At 45.7% G+C, this 18,372-nt stretch overlaps 1 protein-coding gene across 4 annotated transcripts in view; it reads right to left on the reverse strand.

The window, feature by feature from the left end:
- The window catches only part of SLC7A7 (solute carrier family 7 member 7), a 33,408-nt gene that overhangs the window by 1,555 nt on the left and 13,481 nt on the right, over nt 1–18,372 (reverse strand). For all 4 annotated transcript variants that reach the window (XM_053889257.1, XM_019429468.2, XM_019429470.2 and 1 more), the window contains exons 3-7: nt 4,290–4,415; nt 2,942–3,086; nt 1,455–1,578; nt 789–892; nt 385–481 (exon numbers count right to left, since the gene is read on the reverse strand). In XM_053889257.1, the coding sequence (XP_053745232.1) occupies nt 385–481; nt 789–892; nt 1,455–1,578; nt 2,942–3,086; nt 4,290–4,415 (596 nt within the window). The remainder of the gene's footprint in view (nt 1–384; nt 482–788; nt 893–1,454; nt 1,579–2,941; nt 3,087–4,289; nt 4,416–18,372) is intronic.

The following is an 18,372-nucleotide window of genomic DNA, read 5'->3' on the forward strand; positions in this document are numbered from 1 at the left end:
CCTGTGCCAGCCACATGCCCCCCCCCCGCCCCCCGCCTATACAGTTTCTCTTAACCTAAAGCCCATCTCCACCTTTTGCTACCTAACATAAAAATCCACTTCAGATGCACTTTGTCCAAGAAGTCTTTCCTCGTGCACCTTCTGCCCCCATGGTAGATCACTTCTTCCCTTAAACACTACAGCACTTACTAATCTTGGCAGTCATTTCATCTCAATATATTCAGCATACTTTATGCCTTATCCTAGACCAGAGGAGGTTACCAATTTTTTATGGAAGGTAGTTTTTCTGTTCGACTCTAGAGCTTTGAGGAAGCCAGAACAGTTGTGTGTACTGTTAACATTTCCCCCATAGTCTGGCTCTCAGCCCCATTTGAGATCACTTACATTGAAGAGCAGAGCAGGTACCGGTGTGAACCGCTCAACATGAATCATGCAGATGGCATCTGGGAGATGGCCTTCTCTTGAGCCCACAAAGAAAAGCCTATTTGGGGTAAGATGAAAGAGGCTGAGAAACTTGTGGGACACTGGGTATGGCTGGTTCATGTACCACATAGCCCTTCCTCTGCCATCCCCTCCTTGAAAAGAGTTTGAATAATATGGAATGGAGTTCAGTTATAGAAATTAGTGAGAACTGGAGGCTGCTGATGGAAACAAGAACAAAGGGGTTAATATCATTATCACTTGGGGGAGCAGTGACTACACTCCGGGTCCTATAAGTCCTACTCTTCCCTGCCATAGCTCTTTACGATACCCCCCCCCACACACCCTGTAAAAGACACCACTCTTACCTAGAAGCAGCCACAATGGAGGCATTGAGGCCACCAAAGCAGGATAATGCAACCGCCAATGGAATTGTCCAATTGAAAATTCCAAAAATCTGGTCTGCAAAAGTCTAAGGGAAAGGAACAGAAAAGTGTTTTTAGCAGGACCTAAACAGGATGAAAGGCATGGACAAGCGTGCCCCAGATAGCCCCTACCTTGTTTAACTCTTCATTCACAACCAGGATGACAGGACTTTGTAAGCCCAGTATGGTAAGCATACTTTTTTTTTTTTTTTTTAAGATTTAATTTTAAGTAGGTAGGGGCGCCTGGGTGGCTCAGTCGGTTAAACATCCGACTTCGGCACATGTCATGATCTCACAGTTTGTGAGTTTGAGCCCTGCATTGGGCTCTTTGCTGACAGCTCGGAGCCTGGAGCCTGCTTCAGACTCTGTGTCTCCCTCTCTCTGGCCCTCCTCCACTCGTACTCTATCTCAAAAAAAAAAAAAAAAAAAAATTAAGATTTAATTTTAAGTAATCCCTATACCTCCTATGGGGCTCATAACCCATAACCCTGAGATCATGAGTCACACACTCCGTTGACTGAGCCAGGCGCCCCTAAGCATGTTCCTTTCAAGGACCACCCACTTTCCCACAAGCACACCCTCAGCCTTCTGCTTGTGAAAATCCTTTACCACAGCAACAGCATCACTGGCGAGGATGTCCCTCATGTCTAGCACAGTGTAATAAGCCACATTGGTCAAGATGTAGATGATGGTGACAATGGGCATGGAAATGCCAATGGAGAGAGGTAGGTTCCTATGACCAAATAGAATAATGCATGCATTAGTCCCACGGTCACATCCCCATCTCCTTTATTCCTTACACTCCCACACCAATCCAGGGGTGGTGCCTCGGGTGCATTGCCCCACTGCTTTTGCCTTTGAAGTTACCTACAATCGTGACTTCATTCTTCAGAGTTCAGAGCTTAAAGGGCATCAAGGGAAAAGAATATCACATTTAGAGAAAAGGCTGAGCAGAAAAAGGATTAACAGAACTATGTCACAGAATAATAGCACAGGAAACAGGGGCTTTTTGGTTTTCACATCCAAAGCCTCTTGACGTCAGGATTCCCTCTCAAGATTGTCAACGTTGGGAAATTTGTATTAAAGTGGAGAAATCTAAGAGGAAATTATGGAGGCAAATTGTGAAATCTAACATCTCCAGAGAATAAGACTCTTGTTGGGAAGAACACTATGTATCTACATAAGCAAGCTGGGAACTATGTCCATGCCCTTACTCAACTTGAGAAGCTTATGTGCCATCCTAACCAGTGGCCAAGACACAAGGACAAGGTCCTCTGGACCAATAAAGCAATGACCTTTATAAGCATTCTTCACAGTGAGGGGGAGGGGGGATATTCTCAAGTCATTCAGCTTCTGTCCAGTAGGTGGAAGCACCACACAGGCTCAGTCCTGCTTCTGTTATCTGCTCCTGGAATTGCAACACTGGATGTGTGCCAAGAAAAGTTTATTATTTTGATTTAAAAATTTACAGAAACTCCATTCCCTCATACTCTCAGTTCCAAGAATAATTGAATTTTTGATCCAGGAAGGGCTCTGGAGATCATATAATTCAACCCCCTCAATTTATACATAAGGAAGCAGGCAGAGTTGGCAGGGGACTCCCTCAAGGTCATCAACAAATGAGTGGAAAGACAGGCTCCAGGCTCTTTGACTCCCTGTCCAGTGCTCTTGTCACTGCATGACTACAGAGTATTTTAGAATAAAAATGATGAAGCAATAGCATTCGATGCTGACATGATACCACTATGTCAGTATAAATTTGAGAAAGCAAAGGATCAAAAAGGAAATAGGACCGTTTGGGGGCATTTGGGACCTAAAGTTATCTATGTGAGGATAAAGGTGGAGGAGTATCCAGGAAAAGCCATATGAAAGCATGGATGAACACACGGTAGAACCTGCTTTAATTAATGTAGGAATGAGTGAGCAGATGTGAAAAGGCCTGCCGTTACAGACTAGGTATTTGGGCTTTAGACCTCCCATCTATTAAAGTGGAACCAATAAAATCAGTCTCAGTGGTTGTGGTATGCTGTCGGGCACAACTCAATAAATGATAGCATATCCTTACTGCTGTGGAAAATTGATGGTGAGATACCTACCTCTCGGGATTCTTGATCTCTTCAGTAACATAGTTGAGGGTGTCCCAGCCTGAGTAGGAGAACAGAGCCGAATACAATGCCAGGGCAATGTCCCCCACTGCAAATGATGAACCCTCAAAAGAATTCTCAAAGTGAGTGGAGGCTCCTGGAATCCAGAGAACATGGAAAGACAAAAGGATTAGTGGTTCGCCCTCAACTTTAAGGTGATCGAATAAAGGAGTAAAAGAATAGGACAGTAACAGCTAGTGAGTGGCTTAGAACACGGTTGGCAGCAAGGGCAGTGGTAAAAGAACAGGGACAGAAGAGAGACCTCTACAATGATGGGCTGGAATGCAGGGAACAAACAGCATGAGGATCTTGACGGGAAGGACCATGGTGGTTTTCTAGGGTAAGAAACCATGACAGAACTGAAGGGCTAGAGAACCTAAGTAATGTGGTTCTGTCCTATCCTGTAAGCTACCCGATCCCACCCCTTTTCTAACCCCACAGACAGCTGGTACAGAATGGAGGAAGGATAGGGCTTAGAAGGCCCAGGTCAATAGAGTAGTAGACTATGTGTTCCTACCTGGAAACTGGAGAGGAGTGGGTACAAGGGTTTCATTTCTGCCCTTACCCACTTCCACGAGCAGAACAATCACAGCCACAGCATTGGACATAACAGTCTGCAACAGCTGGCAAGACCAGCTTTGGGGTCATCTGAGTACAAATCTGAACTTACTAGCTAGGGACTCGGGCAAGATACTTAATTCTGCAGCCTCAGTTTCCCCCATCTATAAAATGGAACTAGTAGGGGCGCCTGGGTGGCTCAGTCGGTTGAGCGTCCGACTTCAGCTCAGGTCATGATCTCACACTCCATGAGTTCGAGCCCCGCGTCAGGCTCTGTGCTGACAGCTCAGAGCCTGGAGCCTGCTTCAGATTCTGTGTCTCCCTCTCTTTCTCTGCCTCTGCTCATGCTCTCTCTCTGTCTCAAAAGTAAATAAAAACATTAAAAATAAAATAAATAGGGGCGCCTGGGTGGCTCAGTCGGTTGAGCGCCGGCTTCAGCTCAGGTCACGATCTTACGGTCCGTGAGTTCGAGCCCCGCGTCGGGCTCTGTGCTGACAGCTCAGAGCCTGGAGCCTGTTTCAGATTCTGTGTCTCCCTCTCTCTCTGACCCTCCCCCATTCATGCTCTGTCTCTCTCTGTCTCAAAAATAAATAAATGTTAAAAAAAATAAAAATTAAAATTAAATAAATAAAAAATAAATAAAATGGAACTAGTAGTACCTAGCAAATGAGAATGCACAAAAGGCACTTAAAGAAGTGTGGCTCAAAGAACTGCACAAAACTTAGTCACTATTATGTCTTACCCTGGCCGAGTCTAACAATGCCTGCAATGATGACGGCGATCAATGCCAAGACTTTAGCATAGGTGAAGATATCTTGTACCAGTGTTCCCCACTTGACATAGGCACAGTTAATGAAGGTTAAGAGACCTGAAAAAATAATAATAACAATATTGATTGGGGACTGTCCCTACCACCCAGAGAGCCTTAGACTTTCAAGCAATATTTCCAGTAGCAGTCATCAAAACAGAGCCCTTGGCCAAAGAAGTGTTTGGGTTCTGACCTGCTGTGTATTTGACACCTCTGCCCAGAATGTCCTCACCATTAGCATTCAAAGGCACCTGCTAAGCATCTGTGTAGGCAGCACCACACACACCCTTAGCACTTACACTAAGAGAGGAAAAACAAAGTAACTGGATTTGCTTACATACAAAAGTGTTCACAGCAGTGGGAGGCAACTGGTAGCTGTACAGGATTAGTGATGTTTTTCCGCTACTGGCTCCGAAAAGTCATGGTCTGTCCAGCTTTCCACCCCTTTACCTCCTGATACGGGCTCCAGGACTCGGCGCTCTGGTATTGTTAACCTTGGTAGATCCTGTTGTGACTTATCCAATGCCTGGCCCAGCAGGTCAGAACATGTGGCCAGGGATTAGAATGGGGGCCAGACTTCCTGCTGCTGCCTGCCAGCTCAGCCACTTGTTTTTGTACTTGGAAAGATTCTTGGAGCTGAGGTTCCTATAGAGTGGGGACAGCATTTTTCCTGACTGGACATTGCAAAAGAGTGAGCCACACAGGTCACGATCTCACAGTTCATGGGATCAAACCCCATATCAGGCTCTACTCTGACAGCACAGAAACCTGCTTGGGATTCTCTCTCTCTCTCTCTCTCTTTCTCTCTCTCTCAAAAATAAACAGGGGCACCTGGGTGAATCTGTTGGGTGAGCATCTGACTCTTGATTTCAGCTTAGGTTATCTGATCCCAAGGTCATGGGATCAAGCCCCATTTCAGACTCTGTACTGTGCGTGGAGCCTGCTACTTAAGATTCCCTCTCTCTTTCTCCCTCTGCTCCTCTCCTTCACATGCACTCTCAAAATGTAAATAAACATTCAAAAAAAAAAAAAAACAACCCACAAACATTCCTCAAGTCCTTCTACCTCGGGGGTAGAGGCAATCCCTTTACCTGGATGAGCTTTGGCAAAGTCCATGGATCACCCCTAGAGAGTTCTTAACCTACAGCTTCCACAATGCTTGAAATTCCTTGTAAATGGTTATGTATGTACACCAAAAATATATGCATTTTTTCTAAGAAAAGCGTCCTAAGCTTTATGTCCGAATTTCAGAGAAATCTGTTACCCCCAAAAAAGTTTCAGTTTACTACTTCAGAAGATGACATTCAAGAAGGGAAGCCCACACATGCTGTGAAGTTGACCGATAGCCCCAGGATGTGACAGGGAAGAAAGTCAAAAGAAATGATTCTGAAACTCAGCTGAATGTTCTCAATCCCCCACCAGCCTCTTAAGCAGGCAGGCAGGCACTTGCAGCACGCCTTCCCCACTCTGGCAGAGAATCACCTTGCTGCTTCTGCCTTCCCAGATCAGCAACTGGAGCACCAGGAGGGGCTTAACAGTTCCTTCCAAGAGATCCCAGGGTAAGATCAGAATCAGCCTGCCTTAAACTGCAGAAAGTGAGGTCCGGTGCTGGGCTTGCCTGCTTCAGGCTACGGAAGAAATACTCCCTGTCTCAGCTCTGGTGGTGGCATGTCCCTCAATGTCCCTAATCCCCCCTGTTTTCTTGTGTCCTGGCCTCACCACACTGCCCCAGAAGCATCTTCATCCTGAGAAGCAGGAAAGACCAACCTCAAAGAACAGCTCATCTTCTGTCTCTCTCTCCCCCATCCCCCCCTTCTTTATACCCCTATTCTCGCTGCCCAAGTTCTTTTCTGCTCTTCAGTAGAAGGGGCATTCTAGTCCTATACAAACACTTGCCTTTCTGCCTAATAAACAAGACAATAAACAACCAAAGCTTATCACAGGGCTGGGCAAAAATACACCGGTAACTCCTCAGTGCTCGGTTAATAATTAAAGACATGCATACTGGCTCCCAAGCACCCTACAAAATGACCAAAGTGCCTTTATCTCACCCTCCACAAATCTCTCAGCTCTGTTGATCCTCCCCAGTCAATTACCCATCCTTCACTCCCCACTGGGCTTCAGTTTCCAGCCATTCAACAGCCCTCACGCCCCTTCTGTTCACCCTGTGACCCCTACACCTTACCCTCAGGCTCTGCTGCTGCTTCACAAATAACACAGCAGCCAGATTTCTGAGTAGAAACGCCCGGCCCGAGACCAAAAAAGGGCAGAAGTGGGGGAAGGGGAGCACCTGGCCGGCTACCAGTTGGTAGAGCATATGACTCTAGATCTTGGGGTCATGAGTTCGAGTCCCAAGGTGGGTGCAGAGTTTACTTTAAAAAGTAAAAATAAGGGACGCCTGGGTGGCTCAGTCGGTTAAGTGTCTGACTTTGGCTCAGGTCATGATCTCACGGTCCGTGAGTTCGAGCCCCACGTCGGGCACTGTGCTGACAGCTCAGAGCCTGGAGCCTGCTTCAGATTCTGTGTCTCTCTCTCTGACCCTCCCCCACTCACACTCTGTCTCTGTCTGTCTCAAAAATAAATAAACATTAAAAAAAATTTTTTTAATTAAAAAAAAAGTAAAAATAAAACAAAATAAAATATAAAAAGAAAGGCCAGGGACAACAGATGCTACAATATTCACAAGGGAATGGGATCACAGAAACTGATAGCCCTCAGGGTAACTACAGTCACACCACCAAACCGGCCTAGCTTCAGGGATTAATTCAGGTTCAGAGTCTGTCTGCAGCCTTGTGCCACAGCATCTGTTCTCAGCTCTGTCCAGGCATGTGGGCAGGGAAAAGACAACTCATCATCCTTTACCACAACAAATTCTGAAATGAAAATACATGGATTGTTTGCATTTTAATCCCTACTGCTTCTCTACTTGAATTCCATATCCATCTATTTGCATCCCTCCTTTTACCCACAGTTTTTCTCCCTCCCCCCACACCTGAGCCTTCTTTCTCAGCCACCAACCCACCATCTTGCCCTGATCTACTGCGTCCTGAGCACCGGGACGAGGTTTGAATGAAGAAGGGAATCCTATGGAAGGAAACGGAGCAGGGCACTGCCTGAGGAGAGCTGGCCCTCACCTTCCCCAGAGCCCAGCTTCCTCCAGGGCCTCTTGGCCATGGGAGCAGGAAATGGGTATGGCAGGCAGCACTGCTGACTGGGCTGTTTGTCCTCGCCCACAGCGGATACAGCTGACCGGAGACCCCAAAGCCCAGCCTAGTGCACTGTTCTTAAAGTGGAGCCCAACCTCCTGCTTCAGAGGCAGGAAAAGGAGGGGACCACAGGCTTATAGTAATATGGCGGCAACTGCAAGCCAACCTCAAGGACAGAAATGCCCTACCCTCCAACCTCTAGGTGTAATTCCATCTCCACCCAACACTGGGCCAAGTCCACAAGAAGATGGCTGGAAATCACCTTGGACCCGTGACTCAGGTGCAGCTCCTTTCCTGCTCTGACCTGCTCTGGAGGAAGGAGAAGCCACTCCTATAATCATCTAAAGAGATGCCCCTGAACGGTCGGTCGGTCATCAAACCCAACTGCATGGACTCTCCTGGAGCAGAAGGCTAGTTCTAGCACTAAGGCCCAGCGTCAGCTGTAGAACTAAAAGCCAGGAAAGCACCCACATAGATTGATACAGAACAACAAAGCTTGTAGGCCCACTCAGATCAGATGCCCAGATTTACTTTAGATGCCCACACTAAACAGTCCCTGAAAAAAGAACATTAAACCCACAATTCTCCCAGCACCGTTAGTTTTAAACACATAGAATGTAACACATGAAACTCTGGCCACTATTCAGTGTATTTTCTGCTTCAAATTCCCAGAGACTATAAAACCTCAATACTTTATTTATTAGACAACTCATTCCATTTTTAAAGAGATCAATAACTCTTCCCTCCACTAAGTCAAAAACTTCTTCCTCCTAACTTCTACCCAGTAGTCCTAGACCTCTCCTCTGGAACTACACAGAATCCAGATAAATGGCCTCATTTACATAATGGCCCTTCTTATCAAACATTAACACCCTGTCCCTTTTGATACTTCCCCCATTGAAGCTAAAAACGCAGTTTCTTCAACCTCTTGTGTGACAAATGTCACTTCCAGATACTCACTCACTCACCATCGCATTCCCTCCTCTCCATTTACTTCACTTTGTCAGTATGTCCCTGGAAACATGAGACCACAAAGAACACTCCAGACATTTTTGCAGACTAGGGGGTTTCAGTTTGAATTCACTGTCAACTCCAACTCCACCTCAAACTAATGAGCTTTTCCCTATCCCCCTTTCAGGGCCTAAAAAAGGGATTTTTTTTTTTTTTTTTTTTTTTTTTTTTTTAATCCTAAATAGGAGACCTTAACATTTATTCCCAGGAACTTTCCTCTGTAAATTTTTAGGTATCATTCTCATCTACTAGAAATGGATTTTCCCTCCTAATTTTATTAAGTAGTTCAAATGCCTTCAATTTGTGAAATCTGCAAATTTGATTAGCATACCTTCTGGGTCCTCCCTGAAGTCTTGATGAAAATGTTGACTAGACAGGCAGAGCCCTGTAGTCTATCATTAGAGACCTTCCTGTATGCTGTCATTATTCTACAACATCAACCAAGAATCCACCAAAGTATTCTTTTATCTAGTCCACCTTTTTCTACCTTGTCAACAAGAATATTGTGAGAATTTGCCAAGAACTTCTCTGAAATCTGTATAAACGTGTCTCTGCCCTTGCAATCTAATGACACAATCAAATGATTCAATGAAATTAGCACACATTTATAGAATTTTCATAGCTATACCACGTAATAGTCAAAAATTAGAAATAACCTGGGGCTCCTGGCTGGCTCAGTCAGTAGAGTATGCAACTCTTTTTTTTCTTTCTTTCTTTTTTTTTTTTTTTTTGGTAAGATTGTTTTTAATGTTTTTTATTTATTTTGAGAGAGAGCACGCATGTGCATTCAAGCAAGTGAGGGTGGGGCAGAGAGAGGGAGAGAGAGAATCCCGAGCAGGATCCATGCTGTCAGCCCAGAGCCTGATGTGGGGCTCAATCTCACAAACTGTGTGATCATGACTTGAGCCAAAATCAAGAGTTGGATGCTTAACCCACTGAGACACCCAGGTCCTCTTTGCCTTTTTTTTTTTTTTTTAATATTATTTCTACACCCAATGTGGGGCTCAAACTCACAACCCCAAGATCAAGACTCACATGCTCAGGGGTGCCTGGGTGGCTCAGTCAGTTAAGCATCCAACTCTTGATTTCAGTTCAAGTCATGATCTCACGGTCATGGAATCAACCCCCGAACGGGGCTCTCCATGGATTACGGAGCCTGCTTGGGATTTTCTCTCTCTCTCTCTCTCTCTCTCTCTCTCTCTCTCTCTGCCCCTCCATTGCTCACGCTGTTTCTCTCTCTCTCTCTCTCTCTCTCTCGCTCGCTCTCTCTGTCTCAACATAAACAAGCATTAAAAAAAATAAAGAAGACAGTCGCATGCCCTACCAGCTTAGTCAACCAGGTGCCCCTGAGCATGTGACTCTTGATCTCAAGGTTGTGAGTTGAAGCCCCATGTTGGGCATAAGGTTTACTTAAAAACAATAATAATAATAATTGTAAAAAATAATAATTATAAACAATCCAAATGCCAATCAACAGTAGAGTGACTAAGTAAATACTTAGAATATGTAGAATATTAAACAATAATATGATCCATCTGCAACTATAAAATATAAACTTCACAAACATATTAAGTGAACAAAGACACAAAAAGAACACATATCCTGGGGTGGCTGGGTGGCTCAGTTGGTTAAGCGTCCATCCAACTTGACTTCGGCTCTGGTCGTGATCTCACAGTTCGTGAGTTTGAGCCCCCTCATCAGGCTCCGTGCTGACGGCATGGAGCCTGCTTCAGATTCTCTGTATCACTCTCTCTCTGCTTCTCCACCTCCCCACCCCTCTCTTTCAAAAATAAACACTAAAAAAAAAAAAAGAGTGCATATCCTTTATATCCACTTATATTAAATGGCCAAAATGAATCTATGCTACTAAGAATAATAGTAATTTCCCTTCATGTGTGCATGGGGGACAAGGGGAGTGACTGAGAAGAACACAAGAGGAGTTCAGAGGACTGGTTTTTTGATGTGGATGGTGGTTACATATGTGAAAATGTGTGAAAAGTCATCAAGCTGTACGCTTACAACATATGCACTGTTCCTTTTATATTACACTTGAATAAAAAAATTAAAGTTGAGGGGCACCTGGGTGGCTCAGTCGGTTGGGCGGCCAACTTCAGCTCGGGTCATGATCTCGCGGTCCATGAGTTCCAGCCCCGCGTCGGGCTCTGTGCTGACAGCTCAGAGCCTGGAGCCTGTTTCAGATTCTGCGTTTCCCTCTCTCTGACCCTCCCCTGTTCATGCTCTGTCTCTCCCTGTCTCAAAAATAAATAAAACGTTAAAAAAATTTTTTTAAATTAAAGTTGAACTGGGGCACCTGGGGGGCTCAATCAGTTAGCAGCTGACTCTTGGTTTCAGCTCAGGTCACGATCTCACAATTCATGAGTTCAAGCCCTGCGACGAGCCGTGTGCTGACAGCGTGGAGCCTGCTTGGGATTCTCTCTCTCCCTCTCTCTCTCTGCCCTTCTCCCCCACCCCCATCAAAAATAAATGAACTTTAAAAACATAAAAATAAAATTAAAATAAAGCAACAGTATGCTTTATTACTATCTCCTCAATTCTCTTGGTCTTGCTTTTTTGTTAGCCTAGATCTGTTTTTTACTGAACCTTTTCTAGGTTACCAATCCTTCTGCTACATACAGTTAGAAGGAAAACAGGACTGGGCCTTCTCCTTTCTCTCTACCATCTGTTATTGCAGAACTAAGTGCCCTTGCTGTTTTCACTCTATATGTTGCTTCTAGAGCTTTTTATCATCCGCAGTCTCTTCTTCAGATCTTAGTTGATGCTGGGCACCAACCTTCGGACACTTTTCTTACAGCTCTGGGCCACTCCTGCATTTAATCTTTGTTATGCCACCTCTCCCCATCTCTTATGTATCTTGTTTCTAAAAATCTCAGCTTATCAAAAAGCAATATGTTTAATCACATTGGTTTGTTCACATGATTCTCCTCTTCCTAAATAAGAGAATTTTTTTAATTTTATTTTAGAAAGAGAGAGAGCTCAAGCAGGGAGGAGAGGCAGAGAGAGAGGGAGAGGGAGAATCTGAAGCAGGCTCCAAACTCAGCATGGAGCCTAATGCAGGGCTCGATCCCACCATGGTGGGATCATGACCTGAGCCGAAATCAAGAGTTGGATACTCAACTGACTGAACCACCCAGGCGTGCCCTAAATAAGATAATTCTGATAAAATAGGTGAAAATTTCATTTTGGAGAAGCTTCTGGTCTTTTTTTTTTTCAATCCCTATCTATTAGAGTATAAATTCTTTTCCCTGAACTTTTCCATCATCTCTTTGCCAAACTTTAGAGTTTTTCTGAGGAAATGCACCATTTCTTTTTCTGAGAGGTACAAACTCTGAGTAGGTATAGTCACTTTCACACTAGGACTCCACATTTGCCCTGGTTATGTTAAATTAATAATAATGATAAAACAACAACAACAACATCCTTATGGAGATTCACAATGACACCTTTACAAGTTAAATGGTATGATGTCTTCGATTGGCTTGAAATAATCTAGTGGGGTGAAGAGGGTGGTTGGAGTATAGATAAAACAATGGTGATTAATCATTCATGCTGCTGCTTGAACCCTGGGAGTTCATCATATTATTTGCTCTAGTTTTGGATGTTTGACATGTTTTATGATAAACCTTTAAAAAAAAAAAATTTATAGAGGTACGGCTTCTAATGGAATAAAACGGATTTTAGCGAAAAGCAAATGTTTATTAGCCTTATTTAACATTTATGAGTCCAAAAGCATCATTCCCAACCTTCTATCCTATTTCTCCAAATGCACTACTCAGCAACTTTCCACTTTTATCCTTCTACATGATTCCTCGCAGCCTCTAAAATACCCAGATTTAGGGGTACCTGGGCGGCTCAGTAGGTTAAGTGTCCGACTCTTGATTTTGGCTCCGGTCATGACCTCATGGTTCATGAGATTGAACCCCGAGTTGGGCTCCACACTGAGCGTGGAGCCTACTTGGGATTCTCTCTTCCTCTCTCTCTGCCCCGCCCCCACCAACTTGCACACATGCACTCTCGCTCTCAAAATAAACATTTTTTTAAATACCCAGATTTGTACCTTCATCTGTGCATTTTTCTCCTTTCCTTTACAATTTCAGGTTAAAGCCACACTAAACACATCTCTCCCAATCTCTATGAAATCTGCTCTATCCCTTACCAGAGTTTATCCTCCTGGTATCTTAGCATTTACAGTCAGGTACTCTGCTCTAGGTTCTCTTTGCTCTTGCACATGCACAGCCTTCAATTAACAGAGATGAAAATGCCACCTGCCACTCAGTTCACTATCTTGACGTTCGGAGTCACCAGTGACACACCTCAGGTATCCTCTGACTGATAACATCATTCATCCCACGGGATAGCAAAAGGATAGCCATCTGTGGGTTCAAGTGATTCAAGCAAGCTCTTTGTGGTAGGTTGCTCCAGAAAAACCGCATGTCTCTGCATTAGGCTGGTCTACCTGCAGCCAGAGTCACACCCCCTGGGGAGCAGCCGAGACTCTTCACTGGTTTGCTCAGGCCTGCTAATACCCAGATGTTTCCAGAATACTCTACCACTGCCCTTTCCTCACAAGGACCAGATGTAAGGTTTCTGAAAAAACCTCAGTTGTGTTACCTAAACCCAGAAAGTTCAAGTCTCTCCTCTTTTTACCTGCTGTATTTCTGTTTGTGTTGTCAGGGATACTCTCTATACCTTAAATATCATGTTTTCAGGGCACCTGGGTGGCTCAGTGTGTTAAGCGTCCAACTCTTGATTTTGGCTCAAGTCATGATCTCACGGTTCGTGAGCTCAAGCCCCGAGTCTGCTTGGGATTCTCCCTCCCCACCTCTCTCTCTGCCTCTCAATATGCACACTCTCTCTCTTTCTCTGTCCAAACAAATAAGCTTAAATAAGTAAATTTTCTTCCTGGCTTCCTTGACGTATTGTTTCTTCCACCCTTCCTAGGTGCTGTAATAGGTCTCAGACAGCAGATGGTCCTCAGGTTCTTTTACCTTTCAGGCTACAGGACCATTTTGCTTACTCAGACATCATGGGTAAGAACAGCAGGCAAGACAACACACAGAGCATAAACCCTACGGATCACTGGATCAGAGTCTTCCTACTATGCCCCCTGGAACTCAGGCAGCGTTTTGGTCACCGCGGCTCTGCACCACTCTGAGGGAGCAAGCAGGCGGTCTGTACCAGGAGGCCCTCATATTAAACCACACTACCTGCTCTCTTCTCAAAGCCAGCTAGTCCTTATCGGTCCGATCCTTACTGGTTTGTTCAGCTAGGTACAGTTTGGGTCCTCAGAAACGGGACCCCAAGGTTAAGCGAGCATCAGAATCACCTGAGGCATGTTACCTAGGGTTTCAGAGCTCCAACCCAGAAGTTCTGGATGCAGGAAGTCTAAGACGGGGTTTCCCAGAGGAGTCATGATCTGCCTGCTTTGGGTGTGCTGCCTTAGGTAATCACTAGACGAAATAATCACCTACAGAACAGCCTTGATCAGAACAAGCCCAAACCCTTCCCTTAACTCGGTGCTCCTTTATCCTGGCTGCACATTGGCATCGCTTTACAAGCTTTAACAAAGTCAGCGCTCAGGCCCCACCTAGGCCAATGAAGTCAGAAACGCTGGGGTGGAGCCCAGGCACCAGCGTGTTTTTGAGGCTTCCCAGGCAATTCTAAGGGACAGTGACAACTGAGAACCTTTCCGTCCAAGGCCTCCATCAGTTCTCCTCAGCAGCAACTTTTCTACTTCCCCAGTTCTCCTTCTCCAAGCCAATTCCCATTCTTCTAACCAGTGGCTCAGATTTATTTGGTTGGGGAAACGAAGTGGGAGAGGAAGGGGCCATTAGCATTTTTCTAAAGCCCTAGGTGATTCCAATGTACAGCCAGGGTGGGGGCCCACTCTCCCCAGCTTCTTCCCAAGCCTACTTTAGCCTGTCCCCTCAGCCTCTCCTGAGTCAGAGAGAAAGAACACAAGAAAAAGAAGACCAAGGGTGAACCCCTGAAGAGCCTTGAGGATCCAACCAATACAGAGCTCTACCCTCTGCCTGCGGAGGAAGGTTGTGCTGAAGTTCATGTCGGCCCCACCCCAGAAAGAACCCAAGGCTCTGACTCCAGCCTATGCAGTGTGTGAATGTGGGACGTGAAGTGGAAGCTTCCTCACCTCCAACCTAAAGTGGCTCTTGAGAAAACTCCTCTGAGAAAGTACCTAGCTGCCAAGTAGAAAGTATGAAGGGCAGAAATCAGTTGCGGGCCCAGCATCTGCCTATTCCGCTTCATTAGCCACAAGTACGTGAAGTCAGTGGTCGAGTATCAGAAGAAGCTGCACAAGGACACACGGCCCAAGCTCTCAGACAAACACGCAGAGATCCAAAGTCCCCTACAGCCCACAAGCGGCTCCAGGAGACCCGGGGTGAGCTCTCTGCCCTCCCTCGTGCCTAGCCCACAGTGGGCCCAGCCCTCATCCAACCCTGAGAGCCAAAGGCACACAATGCCCTTCTCCGCCAAGCCAAATCTAGAGCCACATCTCCTGTTCGTGCATCCAGCTGCCATTTATTGAAGCACCTACTATGTGCAAGTCACTAGGGTCAAGCATCGGGGACACACCTGATCCCCAAAGACCAGCGGTCTGTTCCCAGAGGGGCCTGAGTATGTGCTGCTGGCTGACTGGCACAGTGTGGGCAGACCTCCTGTGAAGACACAGGAAGTAAGAGCTCCTGTTCATGAAAGGCAAAAACAAAACAAAAACAAAAACAAAAAAAACTAGACCAAAGATCCTAGATCACAGGGCAGGCAAGCACAGACAGGACAAGGCAGGAGCAGAAGCGTCCGAAACGGCTAACAGTGGCCGAGGCAGGCTGGCTTTCAAGAAAGAACGGTCAGGTGGGGCTGCACTTGGGGACACCTCGCTCTGACTCTGCCAAGGGAAAAGTTCCCCTGTCTGGCAAAGAGGAAGAAGGGTCTCAGCTCTCCTTTCTTTAAAAATAAACTTTTTCAATGTTTATTTTATTTTTGAGAGAGAGAGACACACACACACAGCGTGAGCAGGGGAAGGGCAGAGAGAGAGGGAGACACAGAATCGGAAGCAGGATCCAGGCTCCGAGCTGTCAGCACAGAGCCTGATGCGGGGCTCGAACTCACGAACCGCAAGATCATGACCTGAGCCAAAGTCAGATGCTCAACCGACTGAGCCACCCAGGTGCCCCTCAGCTCTCCTTTCTGATCCCTGGAACACTAAAACCGCTTTTAAGTCATCCAAAGGTGGAATGGAAAGTAAAGTTTTTAGAAATTAATAAGATGCAAATGACTGAATAGAATTTGCAGTAGGACACACCATTTTTGGCTAACAATTAAGTGTTAGGTCCCTTGCGTTCTCATAGATATCATCTAACTTAATGTGACAGAGTAGGTGTATTATCTTTATCTTTTTTTAAGTTTTATTTATTTAAGGAATCTCTACACCGCAGATGGGAGTCGAACCCACGACCCCAAGATCAAGAGTCACATGCTCTTCTGATTGAACCAGCCAGGCACCCCAGTCTTTATCTCATAATTGAGAAAACTGAGGCCACTCAGGCAGTGTCCAGCTCCAAAACTTGTATACACCGCAGCACACCATGCTGTCCCTATTGTATGCAAGGATGTGGGACTGTGAGCGGGATGATCTCCCCCTGGGGTGATGGGGCTTCTGGCTGCAGAAAACTGGGGCAGTCCCCTAAGAACTCTGAGAAGCCAGAATAATCAGCTCTAGGAGGGGCCATCTGCACACTTCTCTGGTTAGGAAAAGTAACCATTTATAGTACCCTGGCGGGACAGCAAGGTTTTTTCAGAACTCCTAATTCATTTATTCCTTTATTCATTCATTCATTCATTCATTCAGCCAGCCAGAGAGCAAGTATGTACTGAGCACTGACTGTGCTCCAGGCCTTGTACAGACCCAGTCCTCAGCCTTCACAGAAAAGTGAACATGGACAATTATAAGAACTGGGTGATGGGGTGCCTGGGTGGCTCAGTAGGTTAAGTGTCCGACTCGATTTCGGCTCAGGTCATGATCTCACAGTTCATGAGATTGAGCCCCACATTGGCTCCACACTGAGCATGGAGCCAGCTTGGGAATCTCTCTCTCCCTCTCTCTTCTCTGCCCCACCCCTTGCTCACACACTTTTGTGTGAGTTCTCTCTCCCTAAAAGTAAATAAACTTAAACAAAAAACAGAAAAACCCTGAGCCTGGGTGGCTCAGTTGGTTAAACGACTGACTTCAGCTCAGGTCATGATCTCACGGTCTGTGAGTTCAAGCCCCACGTCGGGCTCTGTGCTGACAGCTCACAGCCTGGAGCCTGCTTCGGATTCTGTGTCTCCCTCTCTCTCTGCCCCTCCCCTGCTCGCTCTCTGTCCCTCAAAACTGAATGAACATTTTTAAAAAACTTTTTTTTAAAGAAAAGACAGTTTAAAAAAGAATAAAAACTGGGTGCTGTGAAAGTCACTGTGAGGCAACCCATCCAGTCTGGGGCAGCAAAGGGGGTGCAGGTGGGCACCAGGACCACCGTTACCTGGACTGAGCACAGGGAGGCTCATGCTGGGGTTGGGGGATGGGAGGACAAACTCCTGGCAGAGAGGAAAGCACGTGATTACCCAGACAATGAAATCAGCAATGAGTGAAGTCACCCACGCGTAGAAAAAACTTACTTAAGCAATAATCAGTAAATGATTTCAAGGTCTATTCGCAATAGTAGCCTATCTAGCATTGTAGTTCATCAGCAGTTCTAAAGGAAAACTATTATCTGTAGAGGGACAGTAAGCCACCATGACGGGAGCAGAAATTATTTGCTCTCCTGAAATGGTCACTGTTTGAACAGGATTAAAGTATGGTAAAAATATAGATCAAGCCTCTAGGAGATAGACTCCATTATACAGATGAGGAACCTGAGACTAATAATTTGACCTGATTCCATGCTCTTAACCACCACACATTCCTGCCTCCCAAAGGGATGAGTTCAAGGGAGAGAGATGCTGACTCGGGGCACCCAAGCACTCTACCCAACCATGGAGAAGACGTGACTGTCGGGTATGGATTCTTCATCCAAATTTTCCAGAAATATACCCCCAAACCAGCCTAAGGAGGACTGAAGTCTTCCCCATAAACCCCTCCCTCAACCTCGGTCCCTCCCTCTAAGAACCACACTTCTTGTCTACAGAATCAGTCTTCTGGAAAGTATATCTACATTCCCTTCCTTTCCCTTGACTAATATCCACTCTACCACTCCACTGAAGAGGGACAGTTTTCCTGACCTGTTATTTGTCAATTCCAAATGGCATTCCATTCCTTATCTTACTTAACAGTTCCTCAACAAAGGCTACTTTTGAGTGTAAACCCATCCCCCTTGAGTGTGCTGCCTTTGCTTTTCCCCACACTATCCACACTGCAATAGAATAGTTTATTGATGTGTCTCTATCATCAAGTCGGAGCCAAATGAGGACAGACTGAGTAACAGTCACTTCTGGATCCCTAGGCCTCGCCCAGAAGTAGGCATATAGTAGATACTCAGGTTTCACTGGATGAATAAACAATCTCTCTGAAATCTGACTCTACCCTCACTGCCCTGAAATTTCCCTCTCCAGAGTCACGGTGACTTCCTGTTGATATATCCAAGCAACCGCCCTCCTTATCTAGCTTGGCCTCTTAGCAGATTGGACACCGTTGGCCACCAACTCCTTCTCAAATTGCTCTCTTTTACTCACCATCTCCCATTTCCCTCTTATCTCTCTGGGCGCTTCTTCTCCTTGTTGTGGACTATTTA

The sequence above is a fragment of the Panthera pardus genome, unplaced genomic scaffold, assembly GCF_024362965.1.
Source record: "Panthera pardus isolate Hobbes unplaced genomic scaffold, ASM2436296v1 HiC_scaffold_24, whole genome shotgun sequence".
Lineage (NCBI taxonomy): Eukaryota > Metazoa > Chordata > Mammalia > Carnivora > Felidae > Panthera > Panthera pardus.